Raw genomic sequence first — 15,981 nt, 5'->3', positions numbered from 1 at the left:
TACAAGCAATTCTGATCAGAGATCTGCCACCCAGGGGTGTCTAGTCCATTCTTAGGCCGAGCAGTGAACAATTTAATTATTTCCACCTGAAAAAAAACATAAGGGGTATGTATGGCGTTTTTTTTTCAGACCAAATTTATTTTTGTCTACAATCTTCATGAACATTCACAGGTATGTAGTACAAGCAATTCTGATGAGAGATCTGCCACCCAGGGGTGTCTAGTCCATTCCTAGGCCGAGCAGTGAACAATTTAATTATTTCCACCTGAAAAAAAACATAAGGGGTATGTATGGCGTTTTTTTTTCAGACCAAATTTATTTTTGTCTACAATCTTCATGAACATTCACAGGTATGTAGTACAAGCAATTCTGATCAGAGATCTGCCACCCAGGGGTGTCTAGTCCATTCCTAGGCCGAGCAGTGAACAATTTAATTATTTCCACCTGAAAAAAAACATAAGGGGTATGTATGGTGTTTTTTTTTCAGACCAAATTTATTTTTATCTACAATGTTCATGAACATTCACAGGTATGTAGTTCAAGCAATTCTGATCAGAGATCTGCCACCCAGGGGTGTCTAGTCCATTCCTAGGCCGAGCAGTGAACAATTTAATTATTTCCACCTGAAAAAAAACCTAAGGGGTATGTATGGCGTTTTTTTTTCAGACCAAATTAATTTTTATCTACAATGTTCATGAATATTCACAGGTATGTAGTACAAGCAATTCTGATCAGAGATCTGCCACCCAGGGGTGTCTAGTCCATTCCTAGGCCGAGCAGTGAACAATTTAATTATTTCCACCTGAAAAAAAACATAAGGGGTATGTATGGCGTTTTTTTTTTCAGACCAAATTTATTTTTATCTACAATCTTCATGAACATTCACAGGTATGTAGTACAAGCAATTCTGATCAGAGATCTGCCACCCAGGGGTGTCTAGTCCATTCCTAGGCCGAGCAGTGAACAATTTAATTATTTCCACCTGAAAAAAAACCTAAGGGGTATGTATGGCGGTTTTTTTTTCCAGACCAAATTTATTTTTATCTACAATCTTCATGAACATTCACAGGTATGTAGTACAAGCAATTCTGATCAGAGATCTGCCACCCAGGGGTATCTAGTCCATTCCTAGGCTGAGCAGTGAACAATTTAATTATTTCCACCTGAAAAAAAACATAAGGGGTATGTATGGCGTTTTTTTTTCAGACCAAATTTATTTTTATCTACAATCTTCATGAACATTCACAGGTATGTAGTACAGGCAATTCTGATCAGAGATCTGCCACCCAGGGGTGTCTAGTCCATTCCTAGGCCGAGCAGTGAACAATTTAATTATTTCCACCTGAAAAAAAACTTAAGGGGTATGTATGGCGTTTTTTTTTCAGACCAAATTTATTTTTATGAACATTCACAGGTATGTAGTACAAGCAATTCAGAATTGCTTGTACTAGAGACTGTATGGCATTGAGACACGTTTTCGTCTTTGTCTCCCTCTAGTGTTTAAAGGTAGTTATTACAAAAACAAAAAGGCTTCAATCTTTAAATGATTTCATGACAGAAACTGGTCAAAGGCCAAAAACAATTCAGACATGACACAAATTGATTTATTTCTTTTTTTGTGTGTTCTTTTTAAGAGAATACAGTGTACATATTTTCCACAACCCATGGAAAAAAAAAACACATTGCATTCAGTGTAATGACAACAAACTGAATTTATTTGCACAACAGCAAGCTCAAGTTGAAGGAAACCATCATGCAAAATATTGTCTACTACAAAGTTGTCAAATTCTTTAAATAAAGCCTTAAGTAGGCTACAATACAGTTTTAGTACTCCAGAAACAACAATCATGTAGATCCATACATTTGTGAAACTTCATACAAATATTCAAATAGATTTTTCACAATTTCCAGTATGGCGTCACCAGTGGAAAGAAACAGGATGAGCCATGAGTAGGGCTGAGACAAGCAGGGTCAGACTGGTGGACGTTATAACAAAGACAGTGGCTCTGCCACTTCACTAAAACTAAATACACTAGCTGGTTCTCCCCTGGATGCCAATGCCTCATCTCACCCCTTTAAATATTAAATGTGTCTCTGGTTAAAATACCTCCCACAGATTCTCTCCTGACGTTATCGCTATCCCAGATGTCTTCAGTGGTGTTCTGGTTCCTGTAGTATATCAGTGTGTCCAGTGCTTCAGTGGTGTTCTGGTTCCTGTAGTACATCAGTGTTTCCTGTACTTCAGTGGTGTTCTGGTTCCTGTAGTACATCAGTGTTTCCTGTACTTCAGTGGTGTTCTGGTTCCTGTAGTACATCAGTGTGTCCAGTGCTTCAGTGGTGTTCTGGGGCCTCATTTATAAAGCTTGCGTTCTCACAAAAGAATGCGTACGCCACTCCTGAGCAAACTTCGGGATTTATAAAACACAAACTTGATGGGAGAATGGTGGAGAATGTGCCCACCTCCAAGCACACTCTGACCCATGCGTACGCACATTTCTGACAAAATGAGAAACTGCGATCCTAATGGCAGAAAGGTGAAACCCGAGAAACGCTTTGAAATTGACACGATTGTGAACAATAAATATATCCAATATTGCAAAATAACCCCTCAAATATGTTTCACAGTCCAACTGAGAATCATAATCAACTGGATCTGTCATTGCTAAACAATTTATACATTTATTTATTCTCATAAATAATTATTGTATTTATTTATTCTCATAAATGATTCCTTTATTTATTTAATCTCATAAATAATCATGTGGACAGTGTAGGCTATGTGCTCAAAGCAATCACTATAATTCAAATACTGTTGTGAATGACTTGTGAACACCTTCATTTACACGGCTGTGAACCTGTCAACAATCACTCTAAAGAAGGCCCTCTCACTGCGGGGTGAGTGACTGTGCCAACATGCAGCCTAGCCTTCCGCATAGATGACATATTTACTCAGGCAATGTGTAGGCTAATATATTATAAGGATAATATGACGCACTGTAAGCTGTGTTACACTGAAATAAGCTGTGTTTGTTGGTGGTGTTTCATTGCCTCATTGTTTGACTCGGGAATCCATATTCATAGGGCGCCCATTATTATAAGCTATTTTGGCTATTTAGAAATCACCATGCATATTTGAAGAATGAGATAGACTAAACTGACCCCGTGTTCGGTGCCTCAGTCGGGCAGATAAGAGTGCTGTTATTGTCTTAGATGTTATGGATGTTATGTCATCAGCTGTCCTGTTTTCATGACATCCAGCATCGTCTAAAAAAAGAGCCTCTACATTTCATCCCTGTATCGTCGAGCCACTCCGCTTTTTTGCTGCCACGTTTGCTGTCATGTTAGATTTGGGCTGTATCGATTTCTGTGAATTGTAGGCGTTTGACTGGCCATTTAAAGGCATTTATGGGCGTTAAGAGGGTGGGACAAAACGCGCGCTCACGTGCGCCAATTTTAGAGTTGATTGAGATTTATAATGGGGAACCGGCGTGTGATGTGCGTGCGCACTTCATTATGAATCGGAAAATCGTTGTGCCTACCTTTTGGAACTTGCGGATGTCCGCAACCCTTAGGACGCGAATCCTGAGCAAGGTTTTATAAATGAGGCCCCTGGTTCCTGTGGTACGTTAGTGTGTCCTGTGTCTCAGTGGTGGTCTGGTTCCTGTGGTACGTCAGTGTGTCCTGTGTCTCAGTGGTGGTCTGGTTCCTGTAGTACATCAGTGTTTCCTGTACTTCAGTGGTGGTCTGGTTCCTGTGGTACGTCAGTGTGTCCTGTGTCACAGTGGTGGTCTGGTTCCTGTGGTACGTCAGTGTGTCCTGTGTCTCAGTGGTGGTCTGGTTCCTGTGGTACGTCAGTGTGTCCTGTGTCTCAGTGGTGGTCTGGTTCCTGTGGTACGTCAGTGTGTCCTGTGTCTCGCCGGTTCTTCCTCGGCTGCGGTGTCGGGAGCGATATCTTTAATTCTGAATATTTGCTGAAACTGATTGTAGAACTTCCACTCTACTTTTTCTCCACTTCTGCAGAGACGAAACGACAACAACAACATACCATACCTGGTAAAACATCCTCTCTATGCCATCAAATCAACACACATCAAGGTCTATTGTTTACATTTCATTGTAAGCTTTTCATTATACATACACATAAAGATCCATGTGACACAAAGATCCATGTGACACATAAAGATCCATGTGACACATAAAGATCCATGTGACACAAAGATCCATGTGACACAAAGATCCATTTGACACATAAAGATCCATGTGACACACAAAGATCCATGTGACACAAAGATCCATGTGACACATAAAGATCAATGTGACACATAAAAGATCCATGTGACACATAAAGATCCATGTGACACATAAAGATCCATGTGACACATAAAGATCCATGTGACACATACAGATCCATGTGACACATAAAGATCCATGTGACACATACAGATCCTTGAATCTTTGAATCCTACCTTTTGCTGTCGCAGCACTGACGGAAAGTGGCCTTCAGCCGCTTGACTCTGGACAGGCACTGTTCGGCTGTCCTGGTGTAGCCCAGTCCGCACATGGCTTGAGAGATCTGGGTGAAAATGTGCTTGTTCTTTGTGCAGCCCCTCAGATTCTCCTGTATATCCTCGCTCCCCCAGAGATTGAGGAGGACTTGGGTCTCCCCGTCGCTCCAGGGAAACTTTGACCCGTCAGTTATCCTCTGGCTTGCTGAAGGAGAAGACAACCAAAGAACTATGAAACTACCGTATGTCATAGGTGCGCTTCTTACTTAAAACTAAACACTGTAAAAGAGCAACACAATGAAGCTCATAACTGTATTCATTTAGCAGACAACTTTAGCCACATTCTAATGTATATACTATGGTAATAATACTTTTGAATATCATTTTAGTGTGATATTTCATTGTGTAGATGTAAATGTGAGTGATGATATCCATTGCTCTACCGTTGTTTTCGTCAGATTCAGGAGTAGCCTCCCAGACAGCAGGCCCCTCCACTTCAAACAAATCTGTGGCCAAGTTCTCATCATTGATCTCCCTCGAGAAAATCTCCTCCATTTGCTCATAGAACTTAAATTCCTGCCTGAGGGGGAAAAAGGTCATTAAACGTTACATTCACCTCGCATGGTTTGCCAACGTCACAAAGGTCATCCCTTCCTTCACTCACTTTTCATGGAGGTAGCCGGCCTTGAGGCGTTTCACGCGGGTGTGGCACTGCTCCGCTGTCCTTATGAATCCCCGGGCCGCCATCCTCTGGGAGATGCCCTCGAACACGTGTCGGTTCTTTAAGCAGCCCCTCAGCTTGATCTGGACACTGTTCTCCCCCCAGATGTCCAGCAGGGCCCTGGTCTCCCGGTCAGACCACGGCATCTTCCTGCTGGACTCGCTCAGGACGTGGCTGCTCGAGGTCTGGTCCTCTGAAAAGGAAATAACACGTCAAGAAATGTCTGTGAGGTGTTAATAGTCGTGGTGTGTTAATAGTCGTGGTGTGTTAATAGTCGTGGTTAATAGTCGTGGTGTGTTAATAGTCGTGGTTAATAGTCGTGGTGTGTTAATAGTCATGGTGTGTTAATAGTCGTGGTTAATAGTCGTGGTGTGTTAATAGTCGTGGTGTCTACATAGTCCAAGGTAGAAACATCAATACTTTCAATGTCATTTCTCCACAGATAATTCACGGTTAAGTGAAACGACGACGCAACGTACGCATGTCCTGCTCTTCTTCAGCGACGGGATCATCCATGTTGTCTGCTTGGTCTCCCAGCACCGCCCCCAACGCGCTGTAGTAGCTGAAGTCTGGAGGCTCCTCTCCGTTTCTGTGAGAAGATCCAAGTGAATGAAGCCCTCATACTCTCCTTCCTCCATCTCAACTAACATCAAAGGAATGGAGAGGCTAACGCAAAGTACATCAACATTCATGGAAGAGAAAAGAAAACAAGAAAACAAGACTTTGTCTAGGCTGTTAGTTTTATCACTGATGGATCCTGTCAAGCCTTAACATTTCCCACAGGACAAGTCCCGAACACGCTGGCGCTTTCTGACAAAGGCTATTATAGGCAAATGTTATTGGCTGTAGGCAAGTGGAAAAATCCCAAACTGCCTCTTGCGGTGCGCGGTGCAACTGTGTCCCTCAATATGATATGCTGTTCCCCCTCCAGTAATGCCCTGCGCTGCGCATTTACCTCAGACTACTGTGACACTGGCTGTATGTCCTCCGCAGCCATTCCATTCTGGCGTGGCACTGCTCGGCTGTTTTGAAGTAGCCTAAGGTGGCCATCTTGTCCGATATGTTTGCAAAGGTTTGGCTACTGAGGAAGCAGCCTTTAAGGTCTGGTTCTCCGCACCCCCAAAGCTGGATAATGGCGAGCGTCTCTGGCTCCGACCAGGGAGAACACAACAAACTACCATCACCTGCTCCAGAAAAAGAAAGATAGAAAAATTCCAAATAGCTGTTCTGTCATGTTTCAATGAACAGCTTGATCATTTTAGTTGACAATGTGAATCCTTACATTCCAACTCCTTACATGGGAAATGGATTGTTCAAATTCCACTATTCTGCTTGTAGTCAATGTTAAATAAAGGACTGCAGATGATTTACCCGTGTCCTGATCTGCTTGCTCGTCTCTTTCGTCATATACATCGATGGAGGCAGCATCCTGCAACAGGATTCCCTCCAGCTGACTGTAGAACTTACACTCTACTTTGTTTCTTCCACTCCTGAGAATTAGACAAGGAAAAATAGTCATCTCATAAATAGTCATCTCATAAATAGTCATCTCATAAATGGTGATAAAACGGATCCAGCATTTTTGACTTGCCGGCTTTCTCTGGTTCAGTGTAAACAAGCACAGGTGTCATAATGATGGGTCTCCAATACGGCCATATAGTGTGATCTGTGTGTAAGAAGGGCTAAACACAGCTAAAGCTGCATTCATTGATTTTATTGTACCACTAGATGGCAGTAAGGGACTCGCACAAATTGTGTACAGACGAATGGCCATATAAGGCTCGGGGGGCGGAGCAAAAGCACGTGCTGGCTATTGACAACACTGGCAGACACGCTGGAATAACAACAGACAGGCGACAGGTAGAGGTCATTGAAGTAGGACGCTATTAGGACGCTATGGCTCAGTGAATATGTTATCAGGTGGTTTTAATTAGTTTTGACAATGTGAATAAAGTCCATGAATGCAGCTTCATAGGAAGTTAGCAATATCTACCATGAACAACCCCAAAATACAACAAGGGTATTTGAAAATGTCATCCTTACTTCTTCCTGTCGTAGCATTGGCGGAAGTCCTTCCTCAGTGACTTGACCTTGCAGCGACACTGCTCTGCGCTTTTGGTGTGACCGAGGTTGTGCATCTTCTCTGATATGTCGTTAAACACGTGTCCGTTGTGAACGAAGCCCCTCAGGATTGTCAGCACCTCCCGCTCCCCCCAGATGTCCAGAAGAGCGAGGGTCTCGGCGTCGGACCAGGAGCTCTGTGAGGCCTTCACATGTGCTGAGTTGCTGTCATCTTCCTCAAAGTCTAAATGTAAATATAAATAAATGGCGCAAATAACATCAAATAAACAACTGTGATGCTTTTCATTCATTCAAGTCTCTCCTCATGCTTCATTCATAAGGTCTTCTTGTGTTTCCGCTTCCAAAACAGATAGTCTAAATGCTAACTGGCCTCACCATTAAATCATTAAATAAGAAGTTAAATCAAATAGTGCCATTCAACTAATTTAAGTTAATGGTTTTATAATGAAAAGCTAATTTGGCATGGGAAAAATCACATATTACTGTGAATCAGATGAAATAAAATTAAATCAGAAAAAATATACACTATGGTGTAATTTCAACATTTTGAATTAGAAAGTCACAGCAATGTTTACCTGTATCATTCATAGAGTTGTTATTGGAGTCATCTGCCATCTCAAAAGATTCTGTTGTGCTAAAAGTTGAAGGCTGCCCTTCAAGTATTTGTTCCAAAAGATCATAGAACTTAAAATCAACTTTCTCGGACCCAGATGAGCTACAGTAGGGATAAGACACAGAGAAAGGCAGGCATAAGACCATGTACTTTGATATGGTGGCGGTAAAACTAAGCCATCATATTGGTAAACATTATTTCAATAATACTTTACATCCGGATCCTGCATCCCTCTGAGAATTGGACACATCTCAAATAGGTTATGCATCAGGAAAATTACTAGCATAACCAATAACACATTTACCTGATGCTTTCCTGACACTGCCTATAGCTGGCTTTCAAGCGCTTGATTCTGGTGTGACACTGCTCTGCGGTTCTGTAGTATCCGCGGGAGGTCAGCTGGTCCGCGATCCCAGAGTAGATGTGTCCGTTGTGCGGGCAGCGCTTCAGGTCCAGCTGGACTTTCTCATCGCCCCAGAGCTCTAAAAGAATGAGCGTCTCTCCGTCCCCCCAAGGGACCTTCTTTCTCTCTTCCAGCGCGCGCAGGGCCGGGTCTGGAGAGGGGGAGGGGCAACGGCAGGAAGTGTGTTAGGATGGGAGGAGTGTGTGGCTTTTTTTTTGGGGGGGGGGGGGGGGGCATAAATGGATTATTTTCTATGATCTCTTTTGTTCATCTTTATCAAGTGTGTGAATAATACAAAGGAGTATACTGTATATCTACCTAGTATTCATCTGCAACAGGATCACAAGTTGTGGACACTCCATTGCATGTTATGTTTTGAGATAATGTGAGCTCACCGATCTCCGGGTAAGGCTGGATAGAGAAGTCATCGTCTGGGTGGTCTCCCTGTCCGGATTCCCCATCCATGTCCAGGCTATTTTCTGCTGCCGACGAGTCCGTTGGGAACTCATTCACTAGGATTCTCTCCAGCTGATCGTAGAACTTGCATTCGACATGCTCTGCTCCTTTCATGCTAGGTTAGAAAAAAAGAATAAAAGTAGATTCAGAAGTTAAATGTATTTGCCTAAAGCAGTGGTCTGGCAACTGCCCCCTGGGGATCTGTGGAGGTACTGCAGGGGGTCGGAGGAGAAGATCTCCCAAAAGTATCCCATTTCTAAAAAAAAAAACTAAAAAAAAGGTATGTTTTTTTATTGTAAAATGTTTGAATTTATTTTGTGCTCACCTTACCGTTGAATATGACGAAATTGAACAAAAAACTATTAATGGCAACACCATACACATTCTGCAAGTTCAGAACGTTGTGCTTAGAACATGCACCCCTCGCACACGTGAAGAGAGTTGTGCCACTAAACCAAAAGTCACTGGCCTCAAAAGAACTAAACCATGAACTCAACACCGTGTTTGGCACTGTAGCTAAGGTTGCTAGCATAACATCATTAGGAAAAGGGCACTGAATACATCTTTGTTCAGTGCACTGCGTGGATGTTAGGAAATTGAACGTTCTCTCTAAAATGCTTACTTGTTTTCGTAACACTGCCGGAAACTTGCTTTCAGCCTTTTCACCCTTGTTTGGCACTGCTCCGCCGTCCGGATGAAACCCTGGGCAGCCATCTTGTCGGATATCACAGCGAAAATGTGTCCGTTTCTGTGCATGCCCTTCAACTCCCGCTGCATCCTGTCCTCGCCCCAGATATCAATGAGGGTGAGAGTCTCCAAGTCTGTCCATGGAACACTTCTGGTGCCTTCAGTGCACAGAGAAACAAACACAAAAGCAGCTATGTCAAAACAGCTGATGTCATATCAGACAAAAAACTATCTACTGTACACCGCATGCTCGTCTTATGATAACGCACTTAAAAATAAAAGGTTGTGCATACAGCAAAATAATTTACCGTAAACCAAAAGGAAGACAAACCAAATAAAAAATGTTTTATTTAAGTTGATGTTTTTTTAGTTTTTTTAAAGATACCATACCGAGGGTCTCTAGTCCAGTGTGTCCCAGAAACGGCCACTCCTCGTTATCTTGTGGCTGGTCTCTCTCTACGTCTTCCACATCGTAAGTGACCTCCAAGGCAGCCGCGGGCGTAGCATTCGCGAGTATTCTCTCTAGCTGCTCATAAAACTTGCACTCTAATCTGGGGTTCCCACTTGTGCTGGTGAATACAAAGAAATAATGTAGCAACAATCCAGTAATGTAACAACCCAGCGTTGAACCTGCTTAGTGTACATTTCCATACTCACTTATTGTGCTGGAGACACTGACGGAAACACTTTTTGAGTCGTTTTATCCTGGTCTGACACTGCTCCACCGTTCTCACAAAGCCTCTTTCAGACATCTTTTGGGAAATTAATGTGAATATGTGACGGTTTTTGACGCAGCCTTTCAAAACCTTCTGTACTGTGTCTTTTCCCCAGATGTCCAACAGGTTGAGAGTCTCTTCATCCGACCAAGGGACTTTGGCATCAGTTGTTACTGGATAAGCAACCTCCTGAGGATCTTGAGGGGGAAAAAGGGTTACCAGAATGTAGGACTTACATTATGTCGCAAAATACCTGTAATGTTCAAGGGCATACCTAACTGAGAACTGTGACTCGAAAGATTTGAAAAGGATCTCTGGAAGGTCACTAGTTCACTCTTAAGTCTTCTTCTAGTGGGGCTACTTATCCTTTAATTATCAGTACAATGCTTTTATCACAGGTAAAAGGAATCAATTGAATTCCTATGACTATTCCGACTGCACACCTGCGTATTCTCCCCATATTGAGATGAGTGGAGATTCACCAGGGTGGTCAAGGTCTTCAGAGGAATCCCTGTAAAAGAGGAATACAGGCATACGTTTGTTCAACCTAAGCGATTTGTATTTTCAAAATGGAAAGCAATAAGTAATCATTTGAAGTTCTTACATAAATAGCGCTGCATCTGTGGGCTGTTTCGGCAAAACCTCCAAACTGTCGCTCAATTTCCTCTTCCTCAAAGGCCGCCAGCCTCTCCAGCTCGGGGTAATTTCATTGGCTGAAGCGTTTCCCGCCGTCTCGTAAGGAGGTGAGACGTTTTCTACCTGCGGTTCTTCCTCCTTCAGTCTTTTCAGTGTTCTCTCAGAAATCCTCCTCTTGCCTTTCTCTGCATTCGAATTGTTGAAGGAAATCTCGGAGTTCTCTTCTTTCTTTGGACTGGATCGAGCAGTACTGATACCCGGTCTCGCGGTTGGATGCAGCGACAGGGCGGAGAGGATGCAGTCGTCCATAGGTAGGGAGCTGGTTTCTGAGCAGCAGAGAAAATGAAGGAGTGAATTGACGTTGAACGGCAGTAAACCATCTTAACGGGAACATTACCCAGCGACAAAGTTCTACCTTTCACTTCAAGGAGGCTGAGACTTCTGTGATGCTCAAGTGCGGCCTTTATCTCCGTTGGGGGTGTAACGGACTGCAGGTACTCATCCAGGACAGAAGGGGCATCGCTGAGCCAGGAGACCATCTGGAAAAAGCTCTAGTTAATAATGCAGAATCTCCTAACTACCACTCAACCCCTACCTCCTACCCCACCCGACCTAACAGCTATCAGTTATGCTATTCCCCATAATGCTACCAAACCTCTTTAAAGGTAGGGCTTGATTTCGTATTCAAAATAATAGAATGTGTGTGCATTTACCACTTGAGGGAATGACCTCAGTGAACGGCAGGTATGTTCCATTTTCGAGGGGCAGGAAAGCTGGGACTTGCATTTACCTCAGTTAACAAAAGGACTCTGTGCCTCCTGGTTCCCAGTCCCGCAATGATTACATAACGCATCGTCTACCTTTTATTTATGTGTTTGAGCGTGAGGTCCAACCAGCAATACCTGTGCAAAATCTGGCACTGGTAACAGCTGCTCTAGTCTGGAGATGAACTCCCAGAGCAGTATCTCCAGGGCGGTGTCGTACCGGGAGCCGAAGTGAACTGGGAAGACCTCCTGTCAGAGAGAGAGAGATAGAGGAAGATTAGCACTTTATTTTTCAATCTGCCCAAGGACCCCAGATTGAGTAAAGGGTTGGGGTTGGTTGTCACAGTGTGGGGTTGGTTGTAACAGGTTACTGTATCTCACCTGGAAGAAGTGTTCCCTTTCCGAGGGGTCTTCCAGCAGGGTGTGGACGAGCTCTACAAAGTTCACCTCAGTCTCCTCCACCTGTGCGATCACCTGCAATATACAAACCAACCAACATTGTTTCCTCCCAAAAGAACCCAATATGAACAACATGCAGAGAAGACCAGATGCTCTTCAGTCCGGTCTCTGACCAGGATTTGGACTGAGCACTTGGACTTGGTCCGCGGGCGCCAGAACGATGGCTGCCCACTGCTTCTGGCTGTCCTTGAAGGAGGATGGCTTGGATGGGAGAAATGCAGGGAACAATTTTCACTGGCAACCGCAGATGCATGTGTGTGTGTGTGTGTGTTGTGTGTGGTTGTCGCTGCTCATTCACATGTGTGTATTTGTGTGTATCACTACTGTGTGGCAAATAAAAGACCCTTGAGGTCCTGAGTTATTATAAATCATACATTATTAGAGGAAAAAACACACACACACACACACACACACACACACGTGAACACACAATCACAGGGATGAATCTTCTAAGCATCAACACACAAACTTCACAAAGGTCCTGTTTTTTGGTTGAACACTTACATGGTGGTCTATATGAGTACCAATGGGGGCTTTGATCCTGTCCAAGTGTACCTGGATGGTATTATGGTCAGCGGGATGCTCTCCATGGCACAGATCCAGAACCAGCTATGGTCACAAAAGCAAAAAGAGTTCTGTTTTTAGCATCCTCATCTCAAGCAAGTACCTCAGGAATGCCCTACGCTACAGCGGACTGGCCTGGCCTGTCGTTGTATATTGAGACAGTAAACTTACAAATTACCATGGAGTAAAGATACATGTTCCATCTCAGAAAAAGGCTGATGGGTGTGGGCTTTCAAAATCAGAGCAAATACGACATGAAAGCTTTTCTTCAGTAAGAGAGACGCATCCTACTTTCACAGAATGGATTCATAGATACAGTAGAGCACTTTCTGCCAGGTACCTCTTTCCCACTGCTGGTTGAACACTGCCTTCTACTCCCTTGTAAATATCTACGATGAAATCGGTGCACATCATGTCAAATGACCAGGAGGTCATGAAGCCCACGCCCACAGAAAAGCAATAGCGACCCTCTCACCCTCGCTCTCAGTCCCAGGATGAGCTGAGACCTCTGTCTGTAACTCATCAGCTCCGGGACCAGCTCTGTCACCGTGGTGACGAACTCTTCAAGCATCCCATAATGGCTGACAAGTCCTCGCTGCACAATCTGCCACATAGCAGCTGAGAGGAGCTGCAAAGGTGGCGCCAGAAGCCTTAATAAGGGAACTGGTAGGTCATGACCTAGGGGGAGGGGGAGGGAGAGGGGGGAGAGAGAGAGAGAGAAACATGTTTGCTTTGTCAACACTTAAAACATTTCTTCTCATGCAATTAAAGCACTGAAATCCCAATTTAGAAAGAGACAGAGAGACATTAATCCTATTGGAGAAATCTTTCAATTTCACAAAATAAACCAGCGGTGACACATACATGTATGTTAGGCTCACACATCACATCACACCAGTCTTAAAATCACAGCACTGGTTACCTGTCAGTTTCAGAAAAGACCTCAACATTCTTTTACTAGTATTTAAATCTCTCCACAGAGGCCCGCCTGAATACATCTCTGACATGCTTGTCAGGTAAATGCCCAACAACAGACCCCTCAGGTCCTCAGGCAATGAACTCCTAACAGTCCCAAAAGCCAGGACCAAGAGGCACAGAGAGGTAGGGCTGCACGATTATGACAAAAGATAATAATTGCGATTATTTGCTTCAAAATGGTAATTGCGATTAATAATTGCGATTAATATTTAATATATCATATTAATATATAATAACCAAAATGCTCCAAAATCACAGACGTTAATCCCTTTCTTGCTACTAACTCACTGACCTAGTTTTCGCTATTTTTTTCACTACTCACGGCTGCAGGTACTCTTGTGTCTTGACCTTCTGCTATCTGTCTTCTCAGTGAAATTGCTGCGCACAGCGCACTCAGCAGGAACGCATGTGATTGGTCAGACAGCATAAGCGCCTGTGATTCGTCTGTGTAGTCCTAGCACTCAATTCAAAGCAAAATTATTAGTCACATTAATTGCGGCCTTTTGCGATTAGTTAATTGCGGAGGTCATAATCGCGATTTCGATTAATTCACGATTAATTGTGCAGCCCTACAGAGAGGCAGCTTTCAGTTTCTATAACCCCAGCCTCTGGAACACCCTGCCAGAGAACCTAAGAAGGGATGAAACTGGGGAAACTTTTAAGAGAGATCTTAAGACACACCTGTTTAATCTCACCTACCGTCACAAGCCAGCCGGACCAGGAGACATGGAGAGGCAGCCTCCAGACTGCTACAGTACTGAATCCTTTGTGTACATCCTATGGTGCATTATGTGTATATTCAGATGTGTGTTGTTTAGGGACTGGCCTGGATTGGTCGATGAGGAACTAGATGATGCGTATGATAGTGTACTGTATATGATAGTGTATATCCTATGATAGTGTATATCCGGTGCATATTAAGATGTGTGCTGTTTAATGTGGCTCTGCATGCTATTAACCCTGTCTGCCTCTCTCCTCCATAGTCTCTTATCTCTCTCTCTCTCTCTTGTACTATGGCTCCCGGAGAGACCCCCTGCCATCCTCGTGTCCAGCTCCATCCCACTACCTGGCGCCAGCTGTCCCTATCAAGTCATCACCCCCCCACCCCCCAAATCTAAATGTTGTTTTCTTAGCTGCTTAGCTGCCATCTACATTAGTTTATTCAATATTTTCTAGGAGCCTGTCTGCTAAGTCTTATTATGAGATATACTGTACCTAAATATCCAATCATGGACTACAGGGATAGCAAACACATTTCCTGCCATGTAGGTAACATCTACTACTGATCTACTGATAGTTTCATGTTTCTTATCGTGAAGTATTTATTCCATATAGTGCTCTGTAAAATGTTCCTATTTCCCAGGAGCTTACTTGGTCATCTCGTTGAGAGAGGTCAGGGAAGAATTTTTACAGCTCATCTGGGTGAACTAGTTTTTTTTTTTGCTCCCCTCTGGAAAATTAGGAGTAGGATCTCTGTCCACCCCCCTTTGCTCTCTGTAAAGCGCATTGCCTCTGTGTATGAAACGCGCTATATAAATAGTTTGATTTGATTGTTAGGCTATTTTGCATAGGCTAGTTAGGATATCTACACTGATTGCCTACATTGATTTTTAAGTATGAGAGAAGCGTACAAACGGACAGCTGCCGCTGTAATTGTTTCCACAAAGGAATCTACTCCGATGAAACTGCAGATACCCACCTTGGTTACCACTTTCAGTCCGCCCCTTATCCATCGCAGTGACTTGGGAGGATGTCGTTTAACAGCAAACCGGGTTGTTTTGCCATACAATAGACTATTTTTGTTTGGAAAATAAAAGCTGTTTAAAAGTAACCGCGCATTATTCACGGTTACACACCCAAATGTTGCATTTGTATTTCATGCAAATACTGCGTTTAACAAAAACGGCGATTTCTTCAACAGTGAAAACCAGCATGTCCGGAAACAAATATTCTGGTCTAATCCGCTTCAGTCCAGATCACAGAAGCCCGCCTCCCTAGTCGGTTTAGAGAAACCTGAACGTTGCGCTTAAAGTCCACTGGGTGGCGTCGTCGTAGTTCGCCTGGTGGATAAATCTGTCTGATACCAGGCAAAATGCTGATGGAACAATCATCTATGTTGATTAGAAGAGACTCAAATAATAATAATAACACATGTGCTATATCTGCAGTTAACACCATTTTTATTAAGTCTATTAATGTTAAGGCACGTTTTGTTTCTCATTTCCAACTTTCACCACATTATGCAATACTTTAAGTTTCGTTTCTCATCACATGGGCAAGGAAAAACAATAAATGGGATTCAGGCTTCAACACAGCACTGCTAAGGATGTCCGGGCTATTATTAAAAGTGATTTGCAATCATCAAGGGGCGCTGGATTATGATAATCTTGTGGACAT

At 43.3% G+C, this 15,981-nt stretch overlaps 1 protein-coding gene across 1 annotated transcript; it reads right to left on the bottom strand.

Annotated features, from left to right (window-relative positions):
* Positions 1 to 3,594: 3,594 nt before the first annotated feature.
* On the bottom strand, positions 3,595 to 10,219 carry LOC311316752 (uncharacterized protein; the record flags this gene model as incomplete). The annotated part of the gene is made up of 15 exons (XM_084447682.1): positions 3,595 to 3,861; positions 3,918 to 4,014; positions 4,467 to 4,710; positions 4,949 to 5,085; positions 5,170 to 5,419; positions 5,706 to 5,815; positions 6,182 to 6,410; positions 6,598 to 6,716; positions 7,270 to 7,531; positions 7,884 to 8,023; positions 8,226 to 8,475; positions 8,720 to 8,895; positions 9,403 to 9,625; positions 9,858 to 10,036; positions 10,125 to 10,219. 15 exons carry the CDS (start codon positions 10,217 to 10,219, stop codon positions 3,595 to 3,597), a joined length of 2,778 nt encoding a protein of 925 aa, XP_084303808.1.
* Between the last annotated feature and the right edge of the window lie 5,762 nt (positions 10,220 to 15,981).

This window comes from Borostomias antarcticus (assembly GCF_949987555.1).
Source record: "Borostomias antarcticus genome assembly, chromosome: 13".
In the NCBI taxonomy this organism is placed as follows: Eukaryota; Metazoa; Chordata; class Actinopteri; order Stomiiformes; family Stomiidae; genus Borostomias; species Borostomias antarcticus.
The sequence above is the reverse complement of the archived record's forward strand: the minus strand, read 5'-3'. Positions and strand labels throughout refer to the sequence as shown.